This window comes from Thermomyces lanuginosus, assembly GCF_041956635.1.
Source record: "Thermomyces lanuginosus strain ATCC 200065 unplaced genomic scaffold VTN49scaffold_22, whole genome shotgun sequence".
Taxonomy (NCBI): Eukaryota; Fungi; Ascomycota; class Eurotiomycetes; order Eurotiales; family Trichocomaceae; genus Thermomyces; species Thermomyces lanuginosus.
Window position 1 is genome coordinate 968,606 of NW_027192356.1, and position 14,662 is coordinate 983,267.

The window sequence follows — 14,662 nt, forward strand, 5'->3', positions numbered from 1 at the left end:
CCGCAGCCGTCTCTGTGGCAGGTTGAGGAGCAGATTTTTCGGCGGACGCGGCAGACGGTTCGGCCTCGGGTTCTTGAGTAGGATCCGAGGACGGCTCTGCAGCAGTCTCTGTTGAGGGCTCTGCGGATGGACTTTCAGCGGTCTGCTCCGCCTCAGCGGTTTCTTGCGGTTGCTTTTCCGGTTCATCGGTTGACGTTGGCGCTTCGCTCCCTGTGGCAACGGCTTCTGCTTCCTGCTGTCCATCATTTTGTGTTTCCGCCGAAGGCTGCTCACTCGTGGCCGGTTCGGCTGTCTCGTTGGACTCCGCGATTGTCTCCGGAGCGGCTTCTCCTGCGGACTCTCCTTTCACCTCGTCGGCCGGCGCCGGCTCGGAGACTTGAGGTTCAGCATGTTCCACAGACTCAGCCGGCTGGGATTCAGAGGCAGGCTGAGCATCTACTGAGGCTGCAGCCTCAGTCTCCTTTGCCGTCTCCTCCACATTGCCTTCATTTGCCGACTGCTCTTCTTTGGATGTGTCATTCTCCATGGGAACTGTATCCACAATATCCTCAGGTTGATGTGATTCTGTGACGTTTTGAGCTTCACTTGGGGCCTCGGTTGCGGGATCCTTCGACTCCGTGGAAGACTCGACGTGCTCGGAAGCATCTGCATCGGGCTTTGGAGTAGCATCCTGTTCTGCAGGAGCAGTTTGGGATTCGACTGGGGTTTCGATCTCCATACTCGAAGCGGGAGGCTGTTGTTGGGCTTCTGATGGGGCTTCTGCAGGTGTGTCAGAGCTGGATCCCGAAGCCTCGGGCGCTTCGACAGCATCTGCAGGGTCGCTGGTTGGAGCCACGTTTTCAGAATCATTCTGGTCGGCCTTGGCAGGAGTCTCTTCAGCACCCGTGCCGTTCTGTGGAGCCGCTTCTGCAACTTTTTCATTTACAGGTTCTGATCTAGCGTCCTCGGATTGCAAGTTATTTGTCGTCTGCTCTTCTTGGTCTTTGTGTTCTGTCGTTGACTCGGTGGATTCGTCCGCAGTCTCTGAGGGGTTCTGAGTTGATTCTGGAGCCGCATCTTCAATTCCGTTTGTTTCCTTATTTTCTCCATTTGGTGCAGTTTGGGGAGCAGAATCTTGGTCGGATGTCACTTTCTCGTCTGCTACAGCTGCACCGTTTGCACCATTTTCTTTCGAATTGTCATCGTCCTCCTTTAAAATCTCTTTTTCAGAGAGCATGATAGCGGCTTTGTCATCTGGCACAGCTGCGGAGGCATCTGACGAGACTACATTCACGGCGTCCTTGGCAGCACTGCTGCCATCAATGCCTATAACAAGTAAATTATCAGCGAGGCAAAGTCGACCCACGAATACACAGCTCAGCAGCGAGTCTTACCGGTCCCCGAATCGGGATGAGTAGCGATTGGAGCAGTCTCAGTCATAGTCTCGTCAGCCATAACGGTCGTAACAGTCGTCACGGTCGTTAACTGTCGTAACAAAGAATCCAGGTGAAGGAATTGTGTCTCAGCTGCCTTGTTTTTTCCTTTTTTTTTTTCTTGCTTCGTTTCCAGTCGTGGTGACTCAGATGGTCCACAAGGTTCTGCAACACAAACAATCCCACAATACTAGTACAGGAACCAGGAAACGACAGCTCCCCAGCTCAACTCAACAAACACGACAAATCAAAACAGACAGATACAAAACACAAAGAGTACAGAGGAGATATGAGGTGCTGGAAATCACCGCGGGGAGCAGGGTTCCAATGGGGAGGGTGAGGAGAGGAGGATGAGGAGGAGGAGAATCAGGCAGCACCAGGCCAAAAAGGCGACGAGGTGGGCATGCGATATGATAACAATCAGAGCTTGAGCCGAACCACCGTTGACCATACGTTACGAGGCGACCTACGCGATGAGAACGGCCAAGGAACGAATAGCGGGGCAAGGGTCATTGGCGTCCGTTGTCACAGTGACTAGGGTCAAAGAGTGCACTTGGATTGGCGTAGAATTAGCAAAGCTCTCGACCGAACGAGTTTGATGGGCAAGCTAGACACTGTTAGGACAGTTTTCTTGAATTGAGACTACTGTGTTTTGTCGGATACGGCGCCAACGAAGAAACGGTTTCGTACAAGCACTGAAAGGTACCTGGAAGCTCTCCAAGCTATTAAGTTTGGATTTGGTGAATTGGGCGACAACGCTCGGACGCTCTACAAACGTTGGTCTACAACTGCCGCAAACTCACGCCATCGAGGGCAGGTAAGGCGAGCGGAAATTCCGAGGTCGAATTGGTCAGCAGTTGAGCACAGACGAAGAAAAAAGAGGGGTGTTGAATGATGGCGGTGAGGCGGATCTTCACAATCGGCTGCAAGAACGAAAACTTAGCAACGGCGCGTCCCTCGGATAGGAAAAAGCAATCATGGGGGGTCTCCTTCGATTTGCTGACCGCCAACTGTGGACCATCCACAGCCCAAGCTAACGCAGGAATGGCCCGCATATGGAGAACCACAATGTATGCGCGAGCAAATGCAGGTCTTGCACGCAAGGTGGCTCGCAGAAGCAGCAATCAGCAATTCACAATGAACATTTTGATGCTGTCTCCAAACTCAAAGACAAATCGCAAAGGCGGTCGTCTCCATGCCTGTAGTCGAGAATGCATGTCATAGGAAATGTGCTTTTGCCTCCAGATAACTACTCCGGGACGGAGCCCTAGCCCTCAGAATTCGAGACCCTCATGAGAAACGGCATGCCTGACGGAGAATGGGCATCGTACGACTCGGCAAGTGTATAAATTCCCTATGATGGACCAGCCCTTGTTGGGCTTCATGATCAAGCTCTTCCCGGTTATGGTTTCGATACTACTAAGGTTAGGTAGTACTCAACCCATTGCCTTGTCAAAACATCTGGAATTGATGGTTGAGAACCTTGTACTCGTGCTAAACCACACATGGAGATTTCTTGCGGCGACAGAATTCGCACACATGGCATTAGCCCCCTCTTTCATAGATCTCAAAGCATTGGACATTGTGCGGACCGGAGTTGATATCCCACAAACTCCAATTGATCAACACCAAAGAAACAAAACGGGTCAGGACGCAATAGTCATTCGGAGTCTCGGGGTTGTTCGCCTTCATTTTGGTCGCCAATGGACTCGCTCCACGTCAAGAGCCCAAGATCTGCGTGGCGAGCGTTGATACGCCAAGCCTCCAAGTGCGTGAACTATGAAATGATCACGTGAGACACATTGCCCGCCCAGTGGCCACCCACCATCGGCGACCTCAGCTCCCCTCATGATCTCATTGAAGTCTGCCCAAAGTGTCTGGTGTTGAGAGAAGCGCGGTCATCAAGACGAATTTCAAACGGATTGCGCCTAGTGTAAATTTTGTGCGGCAGAAAGTGGCCATACCTACTACCTCCTGATCGGCAGCCATGGTCGGAAGATGCGAAGCACTGACAACAACTTGTGGGAACAAAGGACATCATGCCACTTTGGCTCACATCCGAGCTTGATTCATGACTTGAAGAAGCTACTTTACTCAGATGGAATACAAAGATTCCTGTCATTATCACCGCACATTCGCGAGTTCACCCTGCCGTGTACCCCATTCGCCTGATCAGATCAAAACAGCAAAATATCAGCAGAGAGCAACACACGAGACATCGAACATACGTCGATGGCAAAAACAGAAGGCAAGAGAATGCGTCACAGCGACGTCTCAAGACATGCACACATGGAATCGCTAAATGAAGCAATAACACCAAAACCAGCGCCGAATATTCGCACCAACGTCTGACCACGGCCGAAATATCGCGACATACCATCAACAAAACTCGACGCCAAAATCTCAATAATCTTGAATGATCAATAAAGAATACGTGTGAGGAAATGCATAGAGCATGCTTGTCATGTACCAGCCGTCATAACAGAGCATCACTCAATGGCTATGTCATGGGAAAGCATTCAAAAAATCTCGAGGTCTTCAAAGTTGACGACCAGTTCATTCCCTCTGGTCGAGTCGTCGATGCGCAGGCCATGCATGGCCTGCCACATAGTGTCTGTTCGAGACAGATTGGTCGGTCGGCTGGCATAGACGCCCACATGGACGCACTTGTCCTCGACACCGTAGAAAAACCATGTCACCTCTCGCAGCTTCTTCCATGTGCTTCCCACTGCGCCTGGCGTGTGGGCGTGCGGAGCGAGCGACGGCACTTGATACCATATCCACAGTGCATGGCCGACCCGCTCGAGTTTGATCCGCAGCGACAAGATGTTGGTATGGCGGTTTGGGAGGGCTAATGGGAAGCCACACCAGTCGGCACCATCCGGCGTCGCGGTCACGGACGACGCATTGACGGTACCGGATGCAAATTCCATGCCTGCTTTGACCCATTTGCAGGTGGGGGCACTTCCCAGGCTGGAGCGATACCTCGATCCGGTATCCGAAGGGAGGGATTGTGACGGCACAGGGCCGGCAAAGATGACCAGGCCGCCTTGATCGGACTCCATTTCCCAGTCTGCACTTATTGTGACCTCAGCGACAACAAAACGGCGCTGTAGCGAGGTGAAAATAATGGGAGCAGTCGAGGTATCGCCATTGGGTGGTTTTCGCCAGAGGTCGGTGTTCGGGCCGGCGGAGAGTGTAAAGTCTTCCATGGTCGTTGGAAAGGTGAAGGACTGCGGCAGGTTCAGGCCGGTAAAGCACGATGGATCCGGCGGCATTTTGGCAGTGAATTTTTTCCTTTTTTTTTTCTCCTCTTTTCGCTTTCTCTCCTTGCTCTGTTCTTCTCGAGAAGGCTGCTTGGGCCTTATGTTCCCCTCGGGGCTTCCTCTGTGCTTCGATTCTCCTTGGGAAGCTAACGGCCGCGACAGGGATCGACAGGTGGAGAGTTCACGCTATGCCACACTGAGACAAAGCGTCAGGGACGAAAATTGTCCAGCACGTGGGAAGCAAGGCTTTGCAAGACTATCGTCGAACTAAGCCGGGCGAAACGGAGATATGTAGCAATTCCGATAACCAAAAAAGCCCCTTGCCAGATCCGTAGGCGCAGCAGTCCCCGTAATCTCAGTTAACCCACTAGCAAACGATTTAGTGGAAGGCGGAGACTGCAGACAGCCGGGAACTGTTTGAAAACAGTGAAAGGCACCGATTTCGATCTCCTTTCTATTTCAATTCCTTGTTTTTCGGGTTTTCTTTCTGGAAGTATATGTCAGTCGGGGAGTTTGCTAATGCTGGGCCAAACAACTTGGGCAAGTCTGCCGGAGACAAAATGACAATTGACGAGCAATAGACCAAAACATGACGGAAGCAATTGCCAGAACCCACGAGGAAAAAAGAAAAGAGGAAGCACGTACAGGTCTAATGATTTTTTTTTTTCTGTGATTCCACAACACGGCAGCACGACGATGCCAGCTTGATCCCCAAAGAGGAATAGAACGCTTCACTCGGGCCAGGTCCAGTTCATCTAGCACAGTACAGAACGGGAAAGGATTCTAGACCAAGCGCACCAGATAGTTTGCTAGGTGCGAATTTCGATGCATAAGCTTTAAAGGATAAAACCCTAGTATGTAATGCAGCCCACGATCGCAAGTTCGCAACCCGACCGTGGACGATCTCAAGTCCGTATATAAACTCCTCGGAGAACTGTTACCTGTTACTTTTGTAGTTGGATGGCAAATCTACTACGTACGGGGTAGGCTACGACATTGAGGATCACAGATGTCAGTGCGGCAAGGGCTCCTGGTTTGACTTTGTGTTTTTTGCCATTGGAATGGACTGCGCCGCATGCATTGAGAAGGTTGGTTCAGTTCAGCTCCGAACTACTGAATGTACTAGTTGGTAGTAACTCGGGCTCGGCAAAGGTGCGCTCATTTCGTCGCGTCTATTTCGGCTGTTTATCTGAGTCAACCGCTTTCATGGAAAAATATACCGTCAGCAACATTTATCGTGGGAATGTTGATTTCAAAGCAATGACTCAGAATTCAGCGCTGCTTTAGGTTTTTTTTTTTTTTTTTTTTTTTTTTTTTTGGCCAGTTGGTCAGCCCCAACAGTATGTAGTAGAATTCCGCAAGCGGGTAAGCGGAAAATAATCCATGAGATAAACTCTCCTCGATCGAATTCATCAATTCCCCATGATTTTCCGGAATGAGATTAACTAACTACAGCTACAGTTTGTCGACTCATCGCCCTCCAATCTGCAAAAGAAAAGAGAGGGCAAGAAAAAAAAGAACACTACTTGAGTTTAGTTAATTGAACGATGGCTTTTGGGTTGTGACTCGTGGCTTTAGTCCGTGATGGCTCGATTAGCATGCATCAGAAATCGATTAATCCGCTCCCTAGTCTCGTCTTCCGCGGCTCTGTTATTGTCAATTAGAGAGAGAGAGAGTTTTTTGCCTCTCAGCTTGGCCGGCGGCCCGGGGTTGTGGTTCAGGGTTCGGATGACGGGCCTCGTGCCGCCGCGTTCGGGGGTGGCGTTGAAACTGAATCAATCATCTTTCAATCGCCTTATGGAGTAGGATTGCAGCTTTGACCTGAACTTGGGAATTTTGCCATCACACGTAAAAAGGAACGTCACTTTGTGTATACACCTGAAACACACCTTTTTTGCCACATTGGCGAACCTAACCTTGTCTCATCATACGAACTGCGAACTATTCGACTACAACCAAGAGGACTGTGCTCTGAAATCATCTCCATCTCCATCAATGGGGGATTTTTCGGTCACGAAATCCCCGTCGCTCAATCTTAAAGGGGTTAGATTTGGGGCCGTGGAATACACCAATCACAGATTTGGATATAGATTAAAAATTCTGGATAAGCGCAGAGTCTGATTTGTCCATGCATAGATGCAGGGCGCCGGCAGATGGCGGCCCGGCAGGCAAACTAGAGGTATGTACCGTACCGAAGTACCGCTCGGCTGCCCTGAAAGAAAAAAAAAAAAAAGTGCCGCGGCTGTAGTACTGTACTGCTAATCTCAGTTAGTGCTGTAAAGCGGAAGCACCGCATTCGATTTAGTCATGCTAGGAGCATCAATTGAAGCCGGTGAAGTTGACTAGGGAGTCGGACGAAAGGAGATTAATCCAAGGAGCTGCGTTTCAATGGATATCAATCAACAAATTGCTACAATACAACATACAACATACAACATCCAAGATACTCCGAAGTGACCCGTCAATGAGACTATCTTACAGCCCAATTCACCTCTCGGAAAGCATGTTCCGGATGCTAAGGTAGTAATCCAGCGGTACCACATGCTGGATCTCATCCTTGGAGAGCCACTTGAAGTCCTCCAGGCCTAGCTGGTTGTTTGTGAGATCAGCTTGGCCGGCCATGATGCGACTTTTCATGAAGAACGTCTTCTCTCCGGCGAGTTCCTGGCCCGTCTCATCCTTCCGCGGGGTCTCGAAAATGTGCGAGTAGTGTCCAATTGGATGGTAGCCGACAAACCAAGTGTTCATGTTGACGCCGGCGGATTGCTCGAGTGTCCGTTCCGCGGCCTGGACAATCATTCTGTCAGCGAGAGCGTTTCCATCAAACAAGTAAAAACTTTGGAAACATGGCCACATACCGTGCGCAGGTTTTCCGTCGGTCCTACCAGCGAAGTCGGGAACTGCCATTGCCCATCCTTTGGCTTGACAAGGAGGTAGAGAGTTCTTTGCAGCCGCCGATTCAGACTTCTCTGGTCATTCTTCAAGTCTGCCTCGGTCACGCGCGGCGCCGGCCGAGGAATCTCTTCCTTCTTCGCGGTCCCTTCCTGCTGGCTGGTGCTCACGCTCTCAGCATCCTTGAAGATTTGCTCCACCATGTGTTCTGGTTCTGACTCGACCGCCCCAACCAACAATTCGTCGTTCCACGCATCCTTGGAGTACGCGCTGTACCGGCCAATGTCTCGCGCGGGTGTCAATCGCTCCTTGACCTTGCGTTTGTAGTCCTCATCCGCCGGCGTTCCGCGCTTGTAGTAGAAGTACTTCGTAAAGGGAAGAGCTAATCGCTCATTGAGACGTTTCTGATAGAAATAGTACGCTTTCTCAAACGATGTAAGGTCGCGCGTGATCTGGGGTGGCCGTGACAACACCACGCCGGCCTTGATCGCATAGGCGGGTTTCAAGGCCGACTGAGCTGGCGGAATCTCCGCTCCCGTGGCATTCTGTGATGTTGCCGCTGCAGTACTCGAGGAATAGCTCCGTCGGCCAAATGCCTCTTGACAGCTTCTGCACACCGAGGAATCGGCTCCTGATCCTAAATCAAAAGAGACTCGTTAGTGTCACCGAAGCACAAAATAAGAACAGCGTAGGCACATACGGAGCGCCGTGGCGATGCGCCTCATGCCATTGGATCCCGCCAACATGTCCCCGGCTCGATGTCGATTCTCTCGAGGCTTACCAAGGCCTGTTGTTTTCTGCTCCAGAAAAATGTTCACTTTCCAATCAGGATGCCCTAGGCACATAACGCTAACCTAAATAGGCTAGGTTGCTCTCAGGTCTTGGCATCGCAATCTCGTGCAAATCCTGGTCTCGTTTCAGATCTTCCTTTCCTCTTCCCACAGCACCCATCCTTATCATCAACGAGTTGCAATTCTACAACCGGGGATCATTTAGTGGTGCTCAGAGCAACCGTTCATGCAGCAATTTCGCTAGCGGTACCTTCTTCAACCAAGGCGTACTGTTAGATAGAAGCTGCGCACATGCACTGCTCACTCTTTGTGCGTTATAGCGACAACCTTGAGCTGTGACAGCTGTTATGAAATTCTCCAACACCAAACTCTTTGGATTAGCATTAACGATATACTTTCGATCATAAGGCTTGCTCCGGGGATTCATGGCCCAGAGCGAACACCCTCTCAGCGGTTCCAAAAACGCGTAACTTATTTCCATAGATGTCCCAAATCGGGGAATCGAATCGTGGGATCAATTTGCCCTCTGCGACCATTTCTTGTACCTTCACTTCATTCATCACAGTATTACTTGGCCCAGTAACATTGGAATCGTCAATTTGATCGATGGTATCATCAGCCGCCAACGTGTCAAACAAATTTCCATGCGCGAATCGTGACTGAACGCGTGAATCACGCGCAGCTTTTGCTTCTGAGAGACTGAGGGCTTGCAAGGAAGTCTCTGCCTGGGCCGCAGGTGTAGGAGGAATCCCACCCAGGTTCGAGACATTCCTGTTATCTATCCCATCAGAAGATGTAGCAGTATGCTGCGACCATTCCGAGCCAGTGTAGCTTGTATTTGAGCTATCACTTTGCTGCGCCTTTGGTAGCTGAGAAGCCAGCTTGAGAAAAATCTGTGCAGTGAGAAGACTATCGTATCCAGCTTCGTGGAATCGCTCGCTGTGGTTGTACTTGCCGTGATCCGGATGGATCACTGAGGGATCTGTTAGCTGGGTGCAATACATTCAAATCAAGGCCTCAACTGACCGAATTCTGGCCCCTCAGTGTCTTTTAGATTTTCGTAGACTTCTGTCAACGATGCTACAGGATTAATACTGCCGCATTCATAGGTGGCGAGATACTTCGTATCGATCAATAGCGGGAAATGTTTATGCAGTTGCTCCTGAAATTCTCCGACTGTTTCCGGAAGATCGCCCAAAAAGCAACGCCAAAGATAAATCATGTCAGTCAACAGATTGTGGCCTACTACGGCCGGACGTTTCTCCTGTAGTCGAGTCCTGATCCCGTCTGCGACCTCTTTCACTGCCTCTTGCTTTGTGCGATGGCCGGCTGTCGCTACCAACTTGGAAAAAGCTGCATCATGCAGTTTTGAAAGATTTCCGCCAACTAACGCTTCAATGATCCAGCGGAAACCGGTTTGTTGTTGACAGCGCTCTTGAATTTTATGCATTCGCCTCTGGTGGACCGCATCTTCCCTTGCTTCATCATAGTGGATAATTTTTACCCACGTCGACTTTCCAATCGTCACCAGCTTTGGGAACTCCCTCTCGACTAATTTGTGTACGAGCAATTTCTGATTCTTATTCAACGAAGATATCACGGTGGTCTCACCGTTTACCGAAACACGACAGCTGGGTGGAGGAATATTCAGGTATGCCGGCGCACGCTGTCCATAATCAGCACGTCCAAACCATCGCGAGGAATGTGCGCATGTACAGACCTCTCCCTCCTCTAGCCATGCATTGATCATCTTACGCACAGTGAGCAAGAACTCGACTGACTCCGCTTCTGACTCCCCCAGTTCAAAAGGCGAACTGGTATCACTGGCGCGATTCTCAATGTCGCGATTATGCCTCTCCAGGACTTTGCTTATCGCCTCTTTTTGCTCTGATCGTGAAATGTAGGGAATACCTTCAGTAAAGGGTGCATCCATGCGGAAGCCATGTTTGAGGAGAAATTCCACGGCTGTGCAGAAGTAACTTAGACCATGCAGTCGCAGAAGGATACCAGACTTCGCAACCTACCACCACTCTGATATGACCACGTGCGTTCCACTTCCAGCTTCGGGTCAATAAGAGGAGACAGGTGGAAGTTGTACGGTTTCAATGTGTATCTGCCTGATGTGCTCTCAGCTGCATGTCATACATTGGCAAATTCGAATGCGATCACCTGTCTCGACGTCCTCCAAGACAACTGTGAGACCAATTTGCAGAATCTGGTATTTCTCTGCCGCCTTTTTGATTTCAGTATAACGCTCCTGCAGTGTTTGCTTCGACCGCGACCCGCCGCCCGTCTGACGGGGAGCCACCCCCGAGAACTCGAAATCCAATGCGACGAAAGAACAAACGCTGAGGTCATGAAGAATCGAGGGCAGATGAACCGGAAAAGTGCTCTTTGTGACTTCCATGACTTTGTATCCAGTGCTATAACATGCACCATAAACCAACAAAATTGGTGTTGCGAGCTAGAAATGATGAGCCCAGATGAATGTCCATGTGCCGTGATATTACAAGATTCAGCAACCGTGACAATGCTGAGTCATTGAGCCATGCCTAGAACTAGTTGAAGTTCGGTATTCAAGTCACTCTTCCATCGATATGGGATGAGGATACCGATAAGCTCTGCCTGCGTTGGAGCGCAAAAAGTACCTAGCAGCGATAAGAAGACAAATTCAAGCCTATCAGTCAGCAGCATCCATCACTGCAGTGAACGGATTTCAGCACCAACAGCGAAAATTTCTTCTCAGCTATTATTGAAATAATTCCCATGAGACGCGGGACCGTATGTTCCCTCTGTTTGTAGATCACGTGATTCTCAGCAACTGCGGGAAGACTAACTTAAAGAGGTTAGAAACAAAGAGTGTTAAACTAGCCTATTTTGGCTAGATTATAGCTTAGTAGACTAGTATAAAAACGGACTAGCGTCCCTTGACGGCTTGAGTGTCTGGGAATTTGCCGACTCCAACCGGAAGAGCGTGAGCCAAGCGCCCAAGCCGAGGATCAACCCAGGTGAACCAACTCATTGTATGTAGCTACTTCACCGTGACTTATTCGCGGAGATCCAGCAAGTTTTCGGGCATAACTCGCATTCGATGATCGTTGGACATCTATTTACCTGCCATCCTATTTGTCTCGAAGCTCCTCGAAATAATTGGCCCATCCACAAACGCCCATCATGGCCGACGACGGATCGCACCTCTCCTCATCGCAGCTGACATCGTCATCGTCGTCATCGTCACTTTCAAATGCGAAATTGTGTTCGCAGACATATAAATCAGCATCCCAGCTTTTCTTAACGCGTCGCTTACAAGAGGCACTGGCCGTGCTTACGCCCATCATTACCGTGCCAACTGTTCAGGATGACGTATCGCTCAATGAGTCGGATGACAAAACGGCGCTGGCGCCGATTGTGACTGCTTCAAGCACCGTGAGGATCAAAGTGTGGAATCTTTATATCACCCTGCTTAGCAATATTGTGAGCCTTGATCCGGATGAGGGAAAGCGAGAATTCGGCCAGAAAGAATGGAAGGCGCTGGTTAGCAAAGTACGGGATGGGTCGGTATGGGAGGAGATTGTCCAGATCGGCTACAGAGGGCTAGAAGGCTCCGTAGATGCAGATGTCGTGTTCAATCTGTGAGCATGCCATTACCTGGAAGCGTTGAGCTCCATTGCTAACCTGTACCAAGAGCCACACTACTGCTCACACACTCGCCATCGCAAACGGTGAATCAGCAACGCCTTGAAACGTATTTATCTATGTGCGGACAACCAGATCTGGATGTCGCAAACCATTTGCAGAATTCGCCATCTGGTTCGCGGAGGCGACTTCAGCGGAATGGGGGGACTGACACGCCGAAGGATCTGACCTCACGGGTCAGAATCATCGAACTATTCACATTACATGTATTACCGCGGAATGGTGAATGGGACTATGCGTCGGAATTCATCCGTCAAAGCGAAGTGCTCGATGAGGAGCGCAAGGAGGGCCTGCTTCAAACCCTTGAGGAACTGAAAGAAGAAAAGGAACGAGGGGAGCAACGCGCTGCTGAGCTACAACGTCAGAAAGAGGCAGAGCTCGAACGGCAAATGCAAGAAGAGGAGAGACGACGAGCAGAAGCGGCGCAACAAGAACAAGCTGCGCACAAGAGGAGCAGCAGTGAGGTGGACTACGGGATCGAGAGGAGCCTTCCTAATGGCGTTACGAAATCTCCTAATCGAAGCTCTAAATCTGCCGAGAAGGTCAACGGCGTGAGGGCTGGGCCGTCGTCGGGAAAATCTGCCCTCTCATCCGCGTCAGCGACTTCATCATCAAAGAAAATCAAGAAGACAGAAAAGCCTTCGCCACGCGTGTCGCGTCAAGCGCGCGCACTCTACAATCTTATCCGAAACATCCTCCAGAGTGTCAGGAATACCATTACCGAACATCCCTTGACATTCTTGCGTACACTGCTGTTTATGGTTGCTATCATTCTGGCCCTCGGCCGACAGGATGTTCGACGAAGACTTCGCAGATTGACAAATACAGGCTGGCAGAAGGTCCGAGGGACTGTTGGCATGGGCATGAAGGTCAGCTACATTTAAAGAATGAATTTGGGGGATTACATTTCGTTTCACGTATCTATTTTTATTCGGTTCGTCATGGATATGGTTTTCAGTGGTGTGGATTGGGAGTGGAGTGTCCTTTTATTCAAGGGTATCACGATGAACATTATGCACATAACATTAATACTTGTATACATCTCACAATGGCACGATCCATAAACTTAGGAGCATTCGTTATCGCTGTCAACTTCCTTTCTCTGTGGTTTTATTATGGCCGATTACTGACAATTTCTCCTGCACACCGCCATTGGGAGGATTCCCCACGGGGCAGCCAGCATCCGTTTCTTCGGGAGATTGGCGAGAATCCGGATCTTCAGGGCGATGTGCATCAATAGTAGCTGCAAGCTCGACATCTTGTTTCCGCGCGACGAACTTACGCCGCCAACGGCGAAACACATGAATGAGAAAGTGAGCGACAAAGATTTGTTCTGTGGTATACAGCAAGACGGGTATCGAAGTTTTTGCCTTGATGAAGAGGTCAAGCTTCATGTACATGGCGTAGAGCAATGGGATGCCGAGAGCGGTGGTCTTCGCCGGGCCGCAGTAGCAGATGGCGATGGTCTCTTCAGGCGACATTGCGCGAAACACCGCCTTGGTCCAACGATGGGTCCGTAGGAACTTGGGAGGCCGGGAGAGGGCAAAGCAAATAACGACTAAAAAAAGATAGAGTGCGACGTTGAACAGAACGGTGAATGCGACAGTCTGTGGGGACAGGTCCTCGAGAGCGTGAGTTGAAAAGGCGGACGAGAATGTGGTCCAAACCAAGAGGATCATGCAGCATGAGCTCAGCTTGGCCAGGTGCAGTTTTTGCAGGACTCGTGCCGTTGGAGTCGGCCATGTCCACCGCACCAACTGGCCGACGATCAACGGGAGCAGTACGGTGAGCCCTAGTTGCTTGAAGACCTCCCTGTACATGTCCGTCAGGTTGCCGCCGCCACTCCGCCAAGGTGCGAACTCCGGCCTCTTCGGCATCATCGTCACCGTCCAGCCCGCTGTGACGAAAGGGCCCAGAAAATTGGCAATCAGGACCTCCACGAGGGCCGCGGCCACGTCGCCGCCGGCCGCCCGTGTCATAACGACATTCGAAGCGATCGTCGTTGGGATGCAAGCTGTAAGAATGTAACCGGCTAGCACGGCGCGATCGATGTATCCAGCAGGATCGGTTGCGAGAATCAGGTGGACCAGCGCAACGACAACGGCGGGCACGAATATGAACGACGTGATCTGAACGAGGCCATGCAGACGCCAATTGAACATGTGGGTGTAGAGTTTCTGATGCGGAATGCTGAGGCCGGAGACCAGGAAGACATATGCCACTGCGACGTACAATATGCTGTACTCGGAGCGGATAACACCTCCGTGTTCAGCGATGTGAGGAAAGAGATAGGCCAGCAGACAGGCCACTCCCATCCCGATTAGAACCCATTGGTCGAGTATCAGGAAGAGTATCTTCTTCCAAGTGTCTCTTGTTTTTGAGCTGCGAGCTTGCTCAGTGGCGCCTTCGCCATTCTCGTTGCTCATGTTGAGACGCCGTTGTTCCTCCAGTCGACCACCGATTGAAGCGAGGCAATGAGGCACAATACCTCGTCATTGCTCGACTGGAAATACGTGAAGCCAATGGACAATTCATCATCTTCATGGTAATTATTAAGCCCAGCTGAAAAGCTTGATAGAGGTGCACAAACACTCACCGGATTTTC

The 14,662-nt window shown here is 50.5% G+C and overlaps 5 protein-coding genes across 5 annotated transcripts; 1 reads left to right on the plus strand and 4 right to left on the minus strand.

Annotated features, from left to right (window-relative positions):
* Positions 1-3,931: 3,931 nt before the first annotated feature.
* On the minus strand, positions 3,932-4,690 carry VTN49DRAFT_1302 (uncharacterized protein; the record flags this gene model as incomplete). Its single annotated transcript, XM_069408903.1, has 1 exon — positions 3,932-4,690. One exon carries the CDS (start codon positions 4,688-4,690, stop codon positions 3,932-3,934), a length of 759 nt encoding a protein of 252 aa, XP_069270342.1.
* Positions 4,691-7,165: 2,475 nt separating this feature from the next.
* On the minus strand, positions 7,166-8,316 carry VTN49DRAFT_1303 (mitochondrial 54S ribosomal protein mL46; the record flags this gene model as incomplete). The annotated part of the gene is made up of 3 exons (XM_069408904.1): positions 7,166-7,465; positions 7,537-8,207; positions 8,271-8,316. The coding sequence occupies 3 exons, from the start codon at positions 8,314-8,316 to the stop codon at positions 7,166-7,168; spliced, it is 1,017 nt and encodes a 338-aa protein (XP_069270343.1).
* Positions 8,317-8,762: 446 nt separating this feature from the next.
* Positions 8,763-10,768, minus strand: VTN49DRAFT_1304 (uncharacterized protein; the record flags this gene model as incomplete). Its single annotated transcript, XM_069408905.1, has 5 exons — positions 8,763-9,334; positions 9,388-10,027; positions 10,082-10,326; positions 10,386-10,478; positions 10,531-10,768. 5 exons carry the CDS (start codon positions 10,766-10,768, stop codon positions 8,763-8,765), a joined length of 1,788 nt encoding a protein of 595 aa, XP_069270344.1.
* Positions 10,769-11,535: 767 nt separating this feature from the next.
* On the plus strand, positions 11,536-12,941 carry VTN49DRAFT_1305 (uncharacterized protein; the record flags this gene model as incomplete). The annotated part of the gene is made up of 2 exons (XM_069408906.1): positions 11,536-11,993; positions 12,047-12,941. 2 exons carry the CDS (start codon positions 11,536-11,538, stop codon positions 12,939-12,941), a joined length of 1,353 nt encoding a protein of 450 aa, XP_069270345.1.
* A 204-nt stretch (positions 12,942-13,145) lies between these two features.
* VTN49DRAFT_1306 (uncharacterized protein) lies at positions 13,146-14,483 on the minus strand (the record flags this gene model as incomplete). Its single annotated transcript, XM_069408907.1, has 1 exon — positions 13,146-14,483. One exon carries the CDS (start codon positions 14,481-14,483, stop codon positions 13,146-13,148), a length of 1,338 nt encoding a protein of 445 aa, XP_069270346.1.
* Positions 14,484-14,662: the final 179 nt, after the last annotated feature.